The sequence below is a fragment of the Podarcis vaucheri genome (genome assembly GCF_965113315.1).
Source record: "Podarcis vaucheri genome assembly, chromosome: 7".
Taxonomy (NCBI): domain Eukaryota; kingdom Metazoa; phylum Chordata; class Lepidosauria; order Squamata; family Lacertidae; genus Podarcis; species Podarcis vaucheri.
The window spans coordinates 66,861,838-66,881,818 of record NC_138765.1 but is presented as its reverse complement, the minus strand read 5'-3'; the positions used below and the strand labels follow the sequence as shown (position 1 = coordinate 66,881,818).

Below are 19,981 nucleotides of genomic sequence, written 5' to 3'. Positions count from 1 at the left end.
GATGTCAAGTTGGAGGAACACACCACAAAGTGATTCCCCCACCCCTCAAACCTCAAACTGAAAAATTATCTTATTACAGTTTCTCCAGGTTTTTTGTTCCCCTTCTCATCCCATCATAGAGGTGGGAATGTAGAGAAGTGGTTTAATAGATAAGGAGTGAATAGTGACTACCATCGCTTGACACTCACTCAGAAAACTAGTCACCAAAGGGTTGTCAGTTGTTTGGATTCACCCTGAGTTACATTGAATGGAACATGAAGTTGGGAAGAGAGATCTATGATCAGCTTTCTGGATCAGTCCTGGGACAGACTAACGTAGGGCAACACTTCCTGGCAGACTATGACACACAGATTGGTTGCCTCTCTGTTTTACAATGGGGGGCACTGGGCTGTTGTCACATCTAATACAGACACACATTGAAATCTTTGCTCTAGTGTTGAGAATTTCAACATGTATCTAGCTCAGGGCATATAGGATAAAACTGCTGTTCAGGGTGTACATACAGGATTAGCCAGTGTGGTGCCCTCCAGAAGTTGCTGGAAACCACCTCCCATCATCCCCCCATTGACCATTAGCCATGCTGGCTGGAAATGTTGGGAGTTTTAGTCAGTGGAGACTAGAAACCGCTGGGACTGGGAGAGTGGAAGGCGAGGAGGCCAACACTTGGAGGAACCAGAGCTAATGGCAGGCAGAACCTGAACTAATGATAAGTAGACAGTCACTAAGGTGTAGTGGTTACAGTGTCAAGCTAAGAATCTGAAACCAGGGTTCGAATCCCCACACTCAGCCATGATGCTCCCTGGGTGACCTGGGCCAGTCCCTGCCTCTCAGCCTAACCTAATTCATGGGGTTGTTGTGAGGATAAAAGAAAAAGTACTACATGGACCACCTTGAGGTCCTTGGAAGAAAGGTGGGACACAAATGCAATAGTTAAATAATAACTGTTGTGCCGCCTTCTCCCTGCTGAGTTCTGTAAAGGCAACACTCAGACTTAGAAGGAGGGAAATGGCAGCCAGTGCTGCTCCCATGGGCTGGATGCAGTTAAGAAGGCAGGTGGTGAATGGCTGAGGGTAAGATGGGGTTGGTGGGGCAGTGCCCCATTCTCCTTAATGGGCTGACCTCTACTGGTTGAAGTCCAGCAAAAACTGGAGGGCTCCACATTGGCTACCACTGGTGTACACAGAGATGGGCGTGGTCCTTTTCAGTCAAGGTATGGGTGTAAACATATAGGGGAAACATTCAATTCTATCTGGACCCCTGCTTTTGCCAGCTTTTCTAAGTTTCCCACCAGAGGGGAATGGGACGATGTGGAAGGAGGCACTTAACGGTTTTACCTTACTTGTGCTTGTGTGGGAGAGACAGACAGACAGACAGACAGAGAGACTCTATTTTGCTCATAATGTCAACCACCAAATCCAATATCCACTAAATGCAAATGGATGAGTCCGAACGAGCTCCTGCTTTCTTACCTATTTCCATTGAAGGATGTTTTATAATCCCCTGGGGGGAGTATTGTCTCCTCCGCGTAGACCGGCACTGGCGTCCTCACACATTCATGGGAACACTGTAGCGTCTCATTGTAGGCCGTGAATATATCCAGGTTGCTAGGGACTCTGGCTGGGGTGAAGTCCGTCAGATTCTGACAACTCTCTTCCTGCTGGTTGATTTTACGCTGGTGGCTGTTCCTCCTCGTGTTCCCACTCTGGGCACAACTGCAGGTGGAAGAAAAGAGATTTTGAAAAAAAAGGAATGGGGTGGTCCTCCAGGAATGCGGCTCGGATACATTTTACCACATCGTAACAACTAATCTTCAAGGGATGCGGGTGGCGCTGTGGGTTAAACCACAGAGCCTAGGGCTTGCTGATCAGAAGGTTGACCGTTCAAATCCCTGCGATGGGGTGAGTTCCCATTGCTCGGTCCCTGCTCCTGCCAACCTAGCAGTTTGAAAGCACAAAGTGGAAGTAAATAAATAAGTACTGCTCCTGCGGGACGGTAAACAGCGTTTCCGTGCGCTGCTCTGGTTTGCCAGAAGCGGCTTAGTCATGCTGCCCACGTGACCTGGAAGCTGTACGCCAGCTCCCTCGGCCAGTATAGCAAGATGAGTGCCGCAACCCCAGAGTCGTCCGCAACTGGACCTAATGGTCAGGGGTCCCTTTACCTTTAACAACTAAGGTATTGTATTCAAGAGAGTAAGCAGTGCTCCATGTTTGGGTAGGCAAAAAAAGGACCAAGTGCAATGTGACTCTCAATGAGACTTTGCAAAAAGCACAATAATTCTTCATCAATATATCAATAATAGCCCATGGGACTATGCATTGTGATGGCCACCACCTTGGATGGCTTTAAAAGAGGATTGGAGAGAAGGCTACCAATGGCGACCAGCCATGGTGGCTATGCTCTGCCTCCAAGCTCAGAGGCACTAATGCTTATGAATATCAGTTTCCGAAAACCAGAGGGAGGGAGAGTTTTACTCAGGCTTGGGTCTAGCTTGCAGGTTTCCCACAAGTATCTGGAAGGTCACTGCGAGAAAAAGATGCTCCGGAGGGTAGGACCTGAATCAATGGATTCAAATTACTAGAAAATAAGTTCCAACTAAACATTAGGAAGATTGTAAGAGATGTTTGACAGTGGAATGGACTCCCTTTCTTGTGGTTAGAGAGGTTCAACAGTGGAACCTTTCCTCTCGGAAAGTGGTGAACTCTCCTACATTGGATATTTTTAAGCAGAGGTTGAGTGGCCATCTGACAGGGATTCTTTAGCTGAGATTCATTCTATTACTAGGCGACCATGGGCCTGATCCAGAATGCTTTGCTTATGTTCTCATAAGGAATTACTTGTGTTACATGTTCAGTAAAGGAGACCCTCAGAACACCAGACCATTTGACTGAAAGGCTAACTCCCTTTAAAGTTGTCAAGGGAGTTCAAGACCTAGTCCGTCAACTGGCTCCTCCAGTTAGATCCATAACATTGTAGAGGTGGGAAGGACTCTAGGGGTCATCCCCTCCAATCCACTGCAACACAGGAATAAAATCTCCAGACAGCCACAATGTTTAATAAGTGACCTTGGGCCAGTCATAATGCACGACTGTAAGTTTGTTGGAGGAAAAGGTGGATTAAAAACAAAATCTAAATAAATAAATAAGGAAGAAAGATATTAGTTATGAAAGAACAACAACTTGGATTCCTGAGAGAGAAAACTCTATTATCTCCTGCTAATTATACCTGCAATTTCAAATTTAATTATTATCCTCCAGTATCTGAGTAATGTTGGCCTCTACCAAGTGATCAGGTTTCAGAACTATTTTTTTGTGTGTATGTATTTATCTAGCATAATCAAATTTGAATTTTAAATGGAGGCCTTAATAAGGAAGGGAACAATCACAGGCCTGGAGTGCGCAGGGAAGAAAGCACCTTGGATTTGGTATTCACCAGGATCTTTCAGAATGCAGAATACATCTTGCCACTCATGATAAACTCAAAGTCTGCCCCTTTTTAAAAACTTGGGAGGCAATTAACTCCCCTTTGTTATTATTCATTATGCTTTACCCTGGCTTGCTTGGCATTGCACTGCATTTCACTCTTCCTGTTTTCTGGTTTAAGTGGGAAAATATCTAAAAATTTGGAAAAATCTAAAATTACTTCCACAGCATACACCAAAGTTTGATCTTCCACTTATCTCCCTGCACTCTGCATCATGCTAGTGAAGCATCCCTAAAATAGTGTCAAAAAGCAGTCATTGTGTTCGTGCATATACACAGGGATGGGATTTCCTGAAAATTTAAATGTGAATTAAATAATATTTTTGCATGCATTGGAGTCACATCGTATACTGGGGTTACAATGCAAGCATAGTGCACATATGAAAAAATTGCATGCAGCCCAAATTACCCTTTTCTGGCTGGCAGGTGTGGGGAAGCCCCATGGGGAGACCTTTTCCAGTGTCTCTGCTGCTTCCCCTCACTCCTCGACCTGTGAGCGAATGGTAGAAGGGAGGAGGAGGAGGGAGGGAAGCAGAGAGAGGAAGGAAGACATGTCCCAAAAGGGCCAAAGAAAAAGGCTGGGATGGCTCCTGGAATGGAGTTGCAACAGAGTTTGCATAGTTGAAATTGCGTAAGTTCAATGCGCGTTAGATGTGACTCGACCGTACCGCTTTATTGCCAAAAGTGGTTTACAAGTATAAAACCAATTACTAAAATAAACGAGCAAGCAAATAAACAAACAAATTTAAATCCCCAATAAAACATGGATTTCCGCCCATTTCCTGTCTCACTCCTTGATTTGGCCAAGAAGAGAATTGTTGTTACTAGCTTTGCTAAAACGGCAAACGATTCTTGCACGTTATCTGCGCTATTATATGCATTATCATTCCTAATATTATAGCATATTTTTTATATACACACCCACTCGCCAGATTTTCTAAGATAAACAACGCGTAAACAGATTCACAAAACAAACAATGCTAATTACTTTGCACAAATACCTCTGTGTATCCATAGCTGTAAAATCATGTTGCAGAATTAAAGTGACTTATGGGACTTAATCGCTTAATATATAGATATAAATATAGATATAGTTGCATATAATGTTGCATGTAATGTTCCATAAAATTGGATACATTACATAATCAGATACTACATAAAACCAGTTCCCGGTCAAACTGAAGCTTCTAACTGCATTCAGCTGACCTACTACATTCCAAGTACTGATTCTTAAAAAATTATATTCCACTCTCCTTCCACGATGCTTGCGAAGGGTGTGTGGAAATGGTTTCCCTTTTCACATTTTATCCTCCTAACACTCCTGCAAGGATGATTATTATGAGCTATTTGGTGGCAGCCAATCATGTGTGAGTAGCCTTCCACTCTTGCAGTGCACCTTACCCTTCCTGTTTTCTCCCCCATCCAGAATCTTCTCCAAAGAGATATCCAAACCTCTGGTACAGAATATGAGATTGTAGGCAGGAGGCTGCATCAGAAAGGAGAGCCGACCCTCCAAGTCTCCCTATTTTCCAGGGACGTCCCTGATTTAGTGAAGCCGTCCCGGTTTCTGAATTGTTTTATTGTGTTTTTATATGAACCTGCCCAGAGAGTCTGGGGCAACCCAGTAAGATGTGTGGGGCATAAATAGTGAAATTATCATTATGGAATGGGATGTCCCTGTTTTCATCAGAGAAATGCCAGAGGGCATGGGAAAGGAGTGGGGAGTTACACTTTGCAAGCAGGGGTCTGTTGCGTGAGCAGAATGACAGCATTGGATATGAGTTATGGTGACTGACCCAAGTTAGCTTCATGGCTGAGAAGGATTTGAACTGTAGAATCAAAAAACTGTAGAGTTGGGCTGAACTCCAAAGGTCATCGAGCCCAACCCTCTGTGATGCAGGAATCACAGCTAAGGAATCCCTGACAGATGGCCACCCAACCTCTCTTTAAAAACTTCCAATGAAGTCCACCACCTTTCAAGAGGGAACATCCTATTGGTGAACAGCTCTCACCACCAGGAAGTTCTTCCAAATGTTTAATAGGGATCACCTTTGTTGTACTTTGAATCCAATAGTTTGGGTTCTACCTTTTGGAGCAGCAGCAAACAAGCTTGCTCCATCCTGCATATGGTAGCCCTTCAGATATGTGTAGATGGCTCTCATATCACCTTTCAGTCTTCTCTTCTCCAGGCTAAACATCCCCTTCTCCTTCAACCATTCCTCATAAGGCTTGGTTTCCAGGCCCTTGTTCATCTTGGTTGCCCTACTCTGCACACCTTCCAGCTTGTTCATCTTCTTCTTAAACTGTGGGGCCCAAAATTCAGGCCTCAGGGAATTTATATGTGGTAATGTTCTAAGAACACAAAGTGACGTTTTAATTCACTTGGTTGGTTGTTTTCCTGCTGCTGCTTTCCTTATAACATCCAAGTAGGATTTGAGCTCACAAATGCCTTTGAATTGGAAGATGGTTTTGGGGAAAACGCTGGCATGTTTCACCCTGGGATTTCTCCTAATCCCTTTTGACAAGCCCAATGGGGGCAGATGGGGCAATGGAGAGCGATCTTCCTGGATGACTTTTCCAATTTACTTGCAGTCTCTTCACCTGATTCAGCCCCCATCACTTGAGGTGAGTGTCAGAACAACCGGGACAAATTATGCCACAGAATGCCACAGGTTTGAAGCTATTAGGGAACATATTTTTCAAGCAGGGAAGAGGCCTGGGAGCAGCCTTCGAGAGAAGGAAGGCTGCACAACCGTCTAACTCTTTTCTTTCTCCCAGAGGTGCATTGCATTATTAGCGTGAGTAAGGCTGACCTCAAAGTAGGTCAGATTGACTAGGAAAATAGGTAACGGCAGCAGTGCCTGGAGCTAAGACGTAACCCATTTTACTACATGCATAGTGGATGTCAGAGAAGAAAGGCCTGCAAATGAGGCTGGATGAAAACAAAAAAGCTTGGAGATGTGAGGCATGTAAAACAGTCTGGTCCTTGCAAGGCATTTAGGTGGAAGGGGGGGGCTCTCCTCTTGAGTGCGGTCATTTCCATTAATTGATTGGGGAAATGCATAAAGAAATATATTTTTTAAAAAAACTGGGTACATTTTCCCTGAACTCAGTAGAAGCTCAGAGGAGACTGAATTTTGCAAAAGAAAGATGGGGCAATTGTAACAGAAATATAGGGCAAAGCAGCAAGGGAGGGAGGATAATCTGTCCTTGGAGGATGCTGCCCCCTGTGTCTCTACATGAGTCACCGCTCTGGTCTTGCTTCTTCCCAAACAGGAAATGCTCCATTTTGCCTCCAGCATTGAATCAGGCACATATGGATATTTTGCTCCACCCCAGTGAGAAGGTGCCATAAAAAAAAAGATTGCTCTTAGGGAAGTAAGATTGACACACACCTTGTTCCTGACACAGGGCGTTGCCCTTTAAAATCTCTAGCTACTGTAGCTCCTCCATGGGTCCCTTTGCCCGTCTGCATTCCTGTCATGTGCCATCCTCCCTCATATTTTTGTAATGATGAGCAAGCCTCCTGGTGAAGCAGGGCTTTTGCCAGCGCTCCAAGACAAGGCCAGCTGTGTTACTAAGTCTGCTTTGCCCAAAATAATAGACCTCATAGAACCGTAGAGTTGGAAGAGGTCACTAGGCAGGGGGGGTTGGGGGGGAGAAGGCTTAGCTAGTCCAACATCCTGCAAGGTGGAAATCACAGCTAAGGAATCCCTGACAGATGTCCACCCAAACTCTGTTTAAAAACCTCCAATAAAAAAGAAGAAGAGGAGGAGGAGTTTGGACTTGATATCTCACCTTTCACTCCCCTTAAGGAGTCTCAAAGCGGCTAACAATCTCCTTTCCCTTCCTCCCCCACAACAAACACTCTGTGAGGTGAGTGGGGCTGAGAGACATCAGAGAAGTGTGACTAGCCCAAGGTCACCCAGCAGCTGCATGTGGAGGAGCGGGGAAGCGAACCCGGTTCACCAGATTACGAGTCCACTGCTCCTAATCACTACACCACGCTGGCTCCCAGCTGGTGGTGAAGGAGAGTTCACCACCTTTTCACTGCTCTTACTATCAGAAAGTTCTTGCTAACAGACATACAAACAGCCACCTCACCACCACAAACACCCACCCTTCCTCCCCACTCCTGCATGGCAGTAGGGAGAGTCCATCCTCCCCATCACACTGCCCAGCATATCAGCTCTGGGAACAGTGGTCAAGGAGGAGGCATGCAGTGGGTTCTCAGTGTCTTAGTCTGTAACAATCTCCCCATCAGCTGCTCTGCCCAGTTAATTGGCACTGAGGACAGCTGAGGAGCGTTCCCATCTGAGGACTTCAGTCAATCATCTGGGCAGTGGGGAGTGTAGAATGGGTCGTGGAGGCCACCCTGAAGTCAGTCAAGAGCTGCACGAGGTCTACATCCCTCAGATTGCCCATATGGGTCTTCAGGAAATCAAATCAAAGGGAAGAACGTGTTCTGACCACCCAAAGAGAGGAGGAGTCCACCCCACAATTCCATGCAGGTTGATGCTGAAGGGTGGTCAAAGACTAGGAGACTAGGAAGAAAATCAATGACTTAGCAGAGAAATAATGAAGAAACCGTGGCCTGATCCAGATTTTTGCATTGTCTCTTAAGAAAATCAGATGGGCCTGCTGGATCAGGTGAATTGCCCATCTTGTCCAGCATCCTGTTCTCACAGTGGCCAACCAGAGGCCTATAGGAAGCGCACCATCATGACCCAAGCACAAAAGCACTCTCCTCTCCTCCATTTTCCTGCAACTGCAATACAGAAGCATTCCTGTCTGTGACAGTAGAAGTAAGATATGAGCATCATAGCTAGTAGCCTTTGATAGCTTTGTCCTCCATGAATTTATCCAATCCTCTTTGAAAGCCTTCTTAGTCTTCTTCACATCAAACAGCCCAAGTCTCATCAAATTTTATTCACAGGACTTGCTTTCCATACCACTGGCTAAGGTTCAGGTTGCGAATGACTCGCCAATAGCCTTAGTAGCCCAGTATCCTCAGCTGCTACACAGTTCCCTCCTTTCAACCCCCATACAGGGCAAACTCATGTGGTGGAAGATCCTTACCAATTTTTTAAGACGAGCGTCGTTATCAGAGCAGCAATGACCATGATGAGGGAGACGGTGATGGTGATAATCTGATGGACGGCCAGACCTGTAGAGGAAATAAAAATAAAGGGAGAATGGAGATGTATACTGGAAGCAAAAGAAATCTTGAATATGCAGTGAGTGAACCAACCCTCCCCTCTACAAGCACCTAGACCCGAGTGGGATGGGATGTCCAAGCTTCTGCTTGGGCCATCAACAGTGGAGGCTGGTGACACCAGCCTGTCTGTCCTCATGAAAATAGGGCATTTTAAAGGTGGGAGAGGTTGGTTTTTGTCTATTGTTTTATTTTATAATGGTATTTTTTAAATTATTATTCTAAGTTGTTATCTACCCTTCATCCTAAGGTCCCAGGGTGGGTTAAAACAATTCAAAATACGTCATTAAAGTATAATTTTTTACTTATTTATTTATCTAACATTCTTATCCTGCCTTTCTCCCAAGCTGGGATTCAAGGTGGCTTCCACCATTTATTTTCTGCTGCTAATGTGGAACGGCCAAAGGAGCTGGGTATGTTTAGCCTGGAGAAATGAAGATTGGTAGATGATATGAGAGCTACCTTCAGATATCTAAAGGGCCATGCCATGGAAGATGGAGAAAGCTTCTTTTCTGCTACTGCTACAGTGCAGGGTCTGAACCAATGGAATAAAAAAAATATGAAATCACAGCTAAGCATTAAGAATAACTTTCTGGCAGTAAGAGCTGTTTGACAATGGAATAGATGGCCTTTGGAGGGTGCTGGGCTCTTCTTCATGAGAGGTATTTAAATAGGGGTTGGATAGCCATCTGCCTTGAGCTGTGATTCCTGCAATGCTGTGGGCTGGATGACAATAGGGGTCCATTTGAACTCTGCAGGTCTATGATTCTATTTTAAAACATCATTATAAAATGCAAAAATTATATACAGTGGTACTCAGGATCATCTGCACCTTCGTTTCCAAAGGCGTGTCTGAACAGGAGGGTCTTAGCCTGCCAGGCAAAGGAAAAGCAAAGAAGACTTAATTGTAGTTTTAGTTTGATCCTGAGCCCTCAAGTGTTTCTTTGTGGCATAAACACAGCATCTGTGCTTCTGTTTGTAATGGACCCTGTGAGTTCAAACCCTGCATCCAGCCTTGCTGGGGCATGGGGGTGGTAGGTGTGCTGTCTATGGGGGCCTAGACCTTATCCTCTACAAATTGTTCCAAGAGGGATTCTTCATAGATGAGTATAGACAGAGGGTCCCATGTTGTTGTTGTTGTTTAGTTGTTTAGTCGTGTCCGACTCTTTGTGACCCCATTGAACAGAGCACCTCAGGCACTCCTGTCTTCCACTGCCTCCCGCAGTTTGGTCAAACTCATATATTTTTTAAAATCTGTTTATTGATATTAATTCATAGCTATACAAAAATACAAACCCATTACAAAGTATCTTTTTTTATAATATTCTAAGATAAAATGGCCGCTTAGTCTAAAAAAGAAGAAAGTCAAAAAGAAAGAAAGAAAGAAAGAAAGAAAGAAAGAAAGAAAGAAGGAAGAGAAAAGGAAAGGAAAGGAAAGGAAAACCCTTCTTTGGCAGTGCATCCCAGACTTGATTCCCCCACATTTCGTAAGAAGGAGAAATCCAAGACAGGGTTAGCTCAGAGGAAGCAGGTATCACACTTCGCAGCTTCAAACCAGTCACCCTCTGCAGCTGATGGCTGTTGTGACATGCTTTAACTTCCGAGGATATTTCCTGTGCCATTCAGGCAGAGAAGTGTCATAATAGAGAGCAGCTATTTTGCTACTTGTGTCTTCCTTTGTCTTGCCGCAGTGGGCCACCATCGGCAAGAGTCATTCACGTTGATTAACTCCTCTCTGGGCCATCAGAGATACTATATGATCAGCTTAACACAGACAATTGGAGCAATCTCAGTCCCAGAGAGCACTAGAGCATTGCCCAATCTTCTACTGCTTAGGTTTTCAGGTAGAAGCTAGCCATTTCAGTTGGATCAAATTGTTACCCACCCCTCAAAAATCTATTCCTCTTCACTGCCATTATTTCCTCTCTCTTTTTCAGATGATAGTTATTTTATTTATTTACTGCATTTATATACCAACCCATTTCTCCAAGGAGCTCAAGGTGACATACATGGTTCTCCCCACCCCTCATTTAATTCCCACAACCACCCTGTGAGGTAGGTTAGGCTGAGAGGCAGTGAGCGGCCCCCAAGGTCAACCAGTGAGCTTCATGGCTGAGTGGGGATTTCAACCCTGGTCTCTCCTGGTCCTAGACCAATGCACAGCAACACTCAAAAATAAGACAGCTGTAAGCTGTCTTCTCTCAAGCTCAAACTTGGGACCTTCAGATTATGAGACTGATGCACTTCCTCCTGCGCACAACTTTTATGGCTGCATCTTATGCCTTCTTGCATTAGTCACACTGATAGTTCCACCCACTTGGCCATCACAACACTGTATAGTCAGCTGGAGTTGCCTGCATTATGACATACTGAAGACAAGTGAGGGCAATGGCTTAGGGTAATTGAGGGCCATGGTGAGTGATGTCAATCTCAGTATACCACCTTTTTTCTCTTCTTGCAATGTGTGCTGGGGAAAAGTGACTGAAGAAAGGAAGTGTTGTTTGCAACTGATGAAAATTTTCTTTCGGTTGTAACTGATCACTCCCTGTCCTGTTACACAGGTGCAGAAGAGAGCGAAAGGAAGGGTCAGCAGAAGTGATTAATTGTAAGAAGCCCACAATCAGGACCCAAGTGCAAGAGCACTCCAGTATACCTGAAGGAGCGTCTCCACCCCCATCGTTCTGCCTGGACACTGAGGTCCATCTCTGAGGGCCTTCTGGTGATTCCCTCACTGCGAGAAGCCAAGTTACAGGGAACCAGGCAGAGGGCCTTCTCGCTAGTGGCACCCACCCTGTGGAATGCCCTCCTACCAGATGTCAAAGAGAACAACAACTACCAGACTTTTAGAAGACATCTGAAGGCAGCCCTGTTTAGGGAAGCTTTTAATGTTTAACAGACAACTGTATTTTAATATTTTGTTGGAAGCTGCCCAGAGTGGCTGGGAAACCCAGCCAGATGGGTGGGGTATAAATAATATAGTAGTAGTAGTAGTAGTAGTAGTAGTAGTATCATCCTTTTCTGTGGTTTCCAGCAACTGGTTATCATAAGTAAACAGCCTCCAGCCAAAGTATCATCACGATGACTAGTAGCCACTGATAGCCTTTACGTCCTTGAATTAGTCTAATGACTTTCTCTAATAACCATTTGTCTAAAAGATGATTTGTCTAAATGACTCAGGCCCCAAATACCCGAAAGACCTCCTCCTTCCCCACAGAGCCTCCCAAGTGCTAGGATTGGCAGAGGGGGCCTTCTTGGTAGCTCTTCCACCATCAGAAGCTCAGGGTGATGATGGCTCAGAAGAGGTGTGCACCTTTGTGATTCAGCTTTCAGCAAATGCTGAAGATGCACCTGAGATGTGTAGCTGTAGTACCCTTGGAAGGTGGTGGACTATCCTTCACAGAAAGTTTCTAAACAGAGGTTGGATAGCCATCTTTCAAAGCTCCTTTAGCTGTGACACCTGTATTACAAGGGAGTTGGACTCAATTACCCTTGTGATCCCTTCCAACTCCATGATTCTGTGACTCACCTTATTTCTTTTAATTTTTATTTTTGTAAATCCACTTCCGAGCTAGGGAGGAGGTGGGGTTGCGGGCTTCACACCCCTCCCCACACTCGCGGGGGCTGGCTCCAGCCCCACGTGATAGCAGGGAATCCTCGGCCGCGTCATACCCTGTGCCAGCCAATCGGCGGGCGTGGGGGGCGTGGCCTCGCCTACTTAGGTCTGGCGCTGCCAAGGACCTCCCTCTTTCCCGCACCGCAGCTGACCCGGTTTTCCCTACCCACCCACCCATTAGGCTAGGTTCTCTGACGTTGCTATGAACCTCGGTTGGTCACCGTCAAGGGGCCTGGTAGGAGTTTTTCCAACTGGCAGATTGGCTCCAGCCATTTGGTTTTCGCCTACCTCGTAGCAAACCGTCACAACTCCACAGTATGGGCGGTAGGCATTGGCTGGGGTACAGTCTATTGTTATGCAGATGAAGGGGAGAAGGAGCGCCATCACCTTCTCCCAAATAAAGGGTAGTTTGGTAAATGATTCCGGGGGTGTGGCCTTGTCCTAAGCCTGTGGAGGTGTGGGCCCACGGCACGCCCCCACGCGGTGGCCCCGGGGGAGGTCCTATTTGACGTGCCTCAGCAGGACTCCTCCCACTGGTGGTTAACCCTCACTGGCCAGGCCAATGCCAATGCCTAAGCCAATACCAATAATCAAGAAAGTTGTGGTCTAATTTGACCCATTAACTCGAATTCTTGTGTCCTGTGTCTTTATTTCTATGGGGGGAGGTGGGAACTTGCCACGCAACTGTTTTTAATATGGTATATATTATGGTATATATATGGTATATAATATGGTAATATGTTTTTATATCCATGCTGTGTTTTAATTGCTGTGACCTGCCCTGGGATCTTAGGGTGAAGGGTGGATGATAAACTGTAACAAGAAGAGGAAGAAGAGGAAGAACCATAGAGTTGCCCGGATAGCTCAGTCAGTTGAGCACATGACACATAATCTCAAAGTTGTGAGTTCGAGCCCCACATTAGGCAAAAGATTCTCGCATTGCAGGAAGTGGATTAGATGTCCCTTGTGGTCCCTTCCAACTATAATTCTATGATATGATACCTAATAATAAGTTCCCAACAGCGCTGGCAATAACTAATACCTGCACCACCTAGGCAATTGGGTGATGTTGGTAGTAGTAGCTGAGATCCCTGCAAATGCCAACAAGCAGAGATGCCTCTTAGGAAGCACCATGGTCTCTTCTGCCAAGACGCATCACAAGTATCAATCAAAGGCTCAGAGATGCGGATGCTGGCAATCTCATATAATAAAAGCCAAGGTCACCTTTGTTAGCGTGAGTCACTGAGATGACTGCTGCCAAGCTGTTTGGGTAATGATAGCTGCAATGGACTATTTATTTTCTTGCTCTCCTTCAAGTTATTTTGTTAGGTCGGGTAGTCTGGATGAATAACAGGCGACTCAGACACGTACGGAACATAACACTGCTAGGAATGGGGCTCCAGAGAAGGTAACTACGAGAGCAGAACCGCTGACCACCAGAGAATTTGCCAAGGCCATCAGAGCTCCCTAGCTATCAGGAAAGAAAATAATAATAATTTTTTGGGGGTAGTAGGATTTTCAAGGGTGTTGCTAAGACTTTTCAGCACAAAGCTCAGTATTTTCAGCAAAAAGTTCTGGATTCGGACCTCTGATCCAGATTAGGGAACATTTCAGTTCTCTCAGTTTTTCATCTCTACAGCCTTAAATTTACTTCTTCATATTTCTGCAGCCATTTGTGAAATGTCCTTTTTTTAAAAAAAAAAAAAAATCCCCCTGAAAATTCATTGGCTTTTTGGTGCAAATTTCTCCTAATGAACAGATTTTTTTTTGGTCTGAATTTTGTTTTGACAAACTGGCAGATTTTTGCAAGTGATATAGGGCATTTTGAAAGTTGTTTTTTCACAGATACAGTGGTACCTCGGGTTACAGACACTTCACGTTACAGACGCTTCAGGTTACAGACTCCGCTAACCCAGAAATAGGGTTAAGAAATAGTACCTTGGGTTAAGAAGAACTTTGCTTCAGGATGAGAACAGAAATCGTGCGGCGGTAGTGTGGCAGCAGTGGGAGGCCCCATTAGCTAAAGTGATACCTCAGGTTAAGAAGAGCTTCAGGTTAAGAATGGACCTCCAGAACGAATTAAGTTCTTAACCCGAGGTACCACTGTATCTCCATTGGTATGCATGCTTTCCCCTAATACATGTATTTTTTCAGACATTATTTGGTTGGAACACGGCATTGCAAAATTAAGATACATGCAAGTTTTGAAGGATGGCTGTTTTTTGGTTCTCATACTGTTTTGGAAAGCACAAAGTTGATAAAATTACCTTTCGATGGAAACTGGATAGCTCAGAAGCAGAGGCAGTAATGCTTCTGAATAGCAGTATCTGGAAGCCACAGGAGGGGAAGAGTGCTCCTGTGCTTGAATCCTTGCTTGCAGACTTCCCAACACAGAGTGGCCACTGTGAGAACAGGATGCTAGACTTCTTATGCTCTTAGTCATGACACCGCTCCCTGAGCCCACCCAGTTACCACAATTTTTTATATTGTTATTATGATTTAGTGATAGTTCCTTTTTAAAAGTTCTTTAGAAACTTAGTTGTAAATCACCTAGAGCAGGCACAACAACAACACTTCCATAAACAGAAGCAGCATACCAGATGCTGTGGGCAAGCAAAAGTGACGATTTCTGTCTTCATATTCTACTTGTGAACTTCCTAGACACATCTGCTGCCCACTATTGGGTGCAGGTTACTAGGACTGAATGACAAGATGTGCAGATTGACTGGGGTCCCACTATCAAATATAATTGCTGGTCTCTCATCAACATTTTGATAGCCTCTCCTCTCTTCCTCTCCCTTCTGGAAACACATACATTAATATATTTTTTACAGCAGCACACTTTGCCTTTTTATCGCTTTAATTGAACATAATGCCAGGCGCAGCCAGCCAGATCAGCAACTGTCCATAAAATCCTCTATTTGTTTCCAAAGCTGAGGGAGGAATGACACGTTCCATCTCAGCCTCATGCCTTTAAAGTCTGGCAGCTGCCTATGCCAGTCTCAGCCAGGAGGGAACAATTTGCAAGATTGGAGTTTTGAGCAAAAGGAGAGTGTTTAACTCTATCCTCTGCAACTCCCTCCAGCCCTATATTTACATTGCAAATCCCTTCTGGGTGGAAAACATTTGGAAGGTGGAGGGTAGGATTTGCAGAAGGGGTAGTGGCAGACAGGAGAAGGGTCTCTCCACTGCAAATTGCACCCTCCTTGCTCAGTTTTCTCAGATGGTTTTAAAAGCACAAAGCAGAAATCAAAGGTGTGGTTTTGTGCTACTACAGGGCACAGGGACTCCCAACTCCCATCAGCTCTTGCCAGCATGGCGATTGGTCAGGGAATGATGGGAATGTAGTCCAAAAACATCTGGTAGTCCAACATGCGGAGGGCCACAAGCTGAGCACCTTACCAGTAGTAGTTACTCTCCTGCAATAGACATCTGGTTGGCCATTGTGAGAACAGGACGTTGGGCTAGATAAGCCTTTGAGTAGATCCAGCAGAGCTCTTCTAGTATTCCTAAGGGTTCAGTTTTGGAGAAAGGGCTTATAATGGCAGTGAGGGGCTGCTCACACTAAGGAAAAGCCCTGCTGGATCAGGCTGGATGATTATTTAGTCTAGCGTCCTGTTCTCTCAGTGGCCAACCAGACGCCTCTTCTGGGAAGCCCACAAGCAAGACCCGAATACAAGAGCACCCTCCCCTCCAGTAATTGGGATTCAGAAGCATTACTGCCTCCTCCCCCTAAGCCACCAGTTGTGTTGATGGCCTCAGTGACATATTCACAGCAGTGGAAGTCTGGCTGGTGTCCCTCATTCTCCCCTGAATGCCTCTAGAAGGGATAGTAGGAGGGATAGCATTACCCTCTTCTCCCTTCCAGAACTACTGAAGGAGTCAAACTGCAGCCCAACTAAAATGCCTTGGCCCCTCTGTATCATATACTGAATTGGGAGTTGGGTTTGTGGTTTGCCCTCATAATATAGCCTTAAAATCAGTAAGAAAAAGAACAGAGGTGGCGGGGGGAGGGGTGGTTTTTTCCCAAACCATTTCCTGCACTACAGGGGCGGGTTTTAGGTGCTGGTTTTGACCTTTAAAGCCCTATGCAGTCTAGGACCCATGTACCTATGGGACCGCCTCTCCTGGTATGCCCCGCAGAGGACCTTAAGGTCCACAAATAACAACACTTTGGAGGTCCCGAGCCTCAAGGAGGTTAGATTGGTTTCAACTAGGGCCAGGGCCTTTTCAGCACTGGCCCCAACGTGGTGGAATGCTCTGTTCACAAGAGACTAGGGCCCTGCAGGACTTGACATCTTTCCGCAGGGCCTGCAAGACAGAGATGTTCCACCTGAAATTGCAGAGTTTTGAGAAATTAAAAGATAAAGTGCGAGATTGGCTTCATTATTATCAAATAATGGAGGTTTACAAGTTGGACAGGAAAATTGGCTTCCAGGTGGAAAAATCAAAATTAGAAACAGAATTGTTAGAACCTAATACTAAGAACTTGTCAAAAATGTATAACTTGCTGTTGAAGTGGAATACACAGGATGAAACAGTGAAATCAGCCATGATAAAGTGGGCACAAGATATTGGTCATAACATTATGTTTGCTGACTGGGAACAGTTGTGGACCACCGGTATGAAATTTATGGCATGTAATGCCTTAAAGGAAAATATTATGAAAATGATTTATAGGTGGTACATGACCCCAGTCAAGCTTGCAAAATTTTACCACTTGTCTGATAATAAATGTTGGAAATGTAAAGAATCTGAAGGTACTTTTATTCACCTTTGGTGGACATGCCCAAGGATTAAGGCTTTCTGGGAAATGATATATAATGAAATGAAAAAGGTATTTAAATATACCTTTCTTAAGAAACCAGAGGCCTTTCTCCTGGGCATGGTTGGCCAATTGGTGCTGAAGAAAGACAGAACATTCTTTATGTATGCTACAACAGCAGCAAGAATACTCATCGCAAAGTATTGGAAGACACAAGATTTACCCACCTTGGAAGAATGGCAGATGAAGGTGATAGACTATATGGGACTGGCAGAAATGACTGGCAGAATCCGAGACCAGGGAAAAGAGACGGCGGAAGAAGATTGGAAGAAATTTAAGAACTATCTTAAGAAACATTGTAAAATTAATGAATGTTAGAATGACGCGGTTTTAGAAATTAAGTTGATTACAGCTGTAAAGATTAAGTTAAAAAAAAGAAAGGTTAAAAATTAGATAAAATTAAGGGTGAGGATTTGCTGAATTAAAATCTGAAATTGGAATACAGAAAGGGGAGGTATGAGGAGGTCAGGGAAGTAAGTTATAAGAAAATAAGGGTTTGAAATTATACTTGTTTTTTGTTTGTGTTTGTTTGTATTATTGTGTTTGTCTATATAATTTGTGAAACTTTAATAAATATCTTTAAAAAAAAGACAGAGATGTTCCACCTGGCCTTTGGTTTGGACTCGGTCTGACCCTTATGTTTCCCTCCCTTTATGGTTTTGATCTATGGGCTACTTTTAAAATGAGGCTGCATTTTAAATTGCATTTTAACCTGTATTTTAAATTGGTCCCCCCCATTATGTTTTTACTGTAATTTTATTGGTGTTGGCTGCCCTGAGCCCAGCTCTGGCCAGGGAGGGCGGGGTATAAATAAAATCTATTATTATTATAAGAAGAAGAAGAAACCATAAGGCAGCTCTAGAGAATGCAAATGTGTGTCTTTTCAGAGAAGGCGTTCAGTTCTGGAAGACATGGAAATGCAGCTTGGCCATTTTGCCATGAGGGCTGGCTTGGGTGTCCTGATGGCTTTGCTCAGCCTCCATGCTTGGAGGCAGTAACGCTTTTGAATACCAGTTGCTGGAAACAGCAGGAGGGGAGAGGGCTCTTGTGCGAGAATCCCGCTTCTAGGTTACCCATATGGTTGGCCACTGTGAGAACAGGATGCTGGACTAAATGGGTCATTGGCCTGATCCAGCAGGCTCTTCTTATGTTCTTTCATGGCCATGCCTTCGGCTGCTTGGGATAATTGTTGCTTTAATGCTCTCCCTTTAATGAGATACGGCATTTGCTTGTCTTCCACCAAAAGACCTTCCCCCTGGGAACTGCTGCCCAGGAGCTTGAAAGAATCGCAGTGGGGAAGATATTGCCTTTCAGCTTCCAAACGGGTGTCCATTTTCCTTCCAGCTCTCAAAGCAACCTAGCAATTTCCTCAAGCTTTCCTCAGTCCATGGAGACTTTAATGAACCACTGAGATAACCACTCTCCTCCCGCTGCCAGGCTGCATTAAAACCCCAGTCGGCTAGCAGCTGGACCCTAACTTAGCTTGGAGGTGTTTCTCTGTTTACAGATGAGGCTCTTCCGCTCTTGCACTCCTGGGAGTAAATTAAACCAGGAGATTTGACACAGCTTTGAGCCTGGCATGTACCGCGAAAGGCTGCATAAAAAGCAAAAAGGTGTTTCAGAAGTTCTGAGCGTTAACAAGATTTACCTTGAGACATTACACGTCACTTTGAGAGCTGGAAGCATAACTGCAGCATCAATTTGCCTGCCCTAGAGTTCCAGGGACCTCCCGCCATCACCATCATCTGTATTAAGAACATAAGAAGAGGTCTCCTGGATCAGGTCAGTGGCCCATCTAGTCCAGTATCCTGTTCTCACAGCAGCTAACCAGATCGCTGTAGGTAGGGTTGCCATATTTCAAAAAGCAAAAGCAAAATTCCTGACACCCACTAAGGTGTTGAGCTGTGGTTTTTTTTAGGAAGATACCAAGATGGTTGAGCTCCCCCCAAAACCTAAAGGTAAAGGGACCCCTGACCATTAGGTCCAGTCATGGCCGACTCTGGGGTTGTGGCACTCATCTCGCTTTATTGGCCGAGGGAGCCGGTGTACAGCTTCCAGGTCATGTGGCCAGCATGACTAAGCCGCTTCTGGAAAACCAGAGCAGCGCACAGAAACTCTGTTTACCTTCCCGCCGGAGCGGTACCTATTTATCTACTTGCACTTTGATGTGCTTTCGAACTGCTGGGTTGGCAGGAGCAGGGACCGAGCAACAGGAGCTCACACCGTCGAGGGGATTCAAACCACCGACCTTCTGATCGGCAAGTCCTAGGCTCTGTGGTTTCCCAAAACCTACCCCCCCCATAGTGATGTTAAACTTTGGGAGCTGTTTCCACTGCTTTTTCCATTGTATTGCCATACATCGGGGTTTTCCCTGACGTTTTGCGGATTCGGCAAATTCCCCCCGACAGTTTTTACACCCAAAAACCAGGACATGTCAAAACCAAGACGTATGGCAAGCCTAGCTGTAGGAAACCCACGAACAGGACCTGTGTACAAGGCCACTCTCCCCTCCTGTGGTTTCCAGCAACTGAAATTCAGAAGCCTTCCTGTCTCCGACCACAGAGGCAGAGCATAGCCATCATGGCCAGTAGCCATCAATAGAATTCTCCTCCATGAATTTGTCCAATCCTCTTTTGAAGGCATTCAATTTGTACCCACCCAATTCTACACCATGACCCCAAGCACTGGGCCAAACCTTCTGCTGAGCTCTCAATCTGACACCTCCTAATCAGAAGCAGTTATGGAAAACAAACCCCCCTGCTTGTGTTTCCATCACACACCCCTGTCTTCTACCTCTCCCACCAGCACTATCCAGTGACTGAATGTACTGTGCTGTGTTAGGTCAATGA

At 45.1% G+C, this 19,981-nt stretch overlaps 1 protein-coding gene across 5 annotated transcripts in view; it reads right to left on the bottom strand.

Annotated features, from left to right (window-relative positions):
* The window catches only part of AJAP1 (adherens junctions associated protein 1), a 134,515-nt gene that overhangs the window by 19,757 nt on the left and 94,777 nt on the right, over positions 1-19,981 (bottom strand). For all 5 annotated transcript variants that reach the window (XM_082233431.1, XM_082233435.1, XM_082233433.1 and 2 more), the window contains exons 3-4: positions 8,559-8,646; positions 1,470-1,712 (exon numbers count right to left, since the gene is read on the bottom strand). In XM_082233431.1, coding sequence (XP_082089557.1) covers positions 1,470-1,712; positions 8,559-8,646 — 331 coding nt within the window. The remainder of the gene's footprint in view (positions 1-1,469; positions 1,713-8,558; positions 8,647-19,981) is intronic.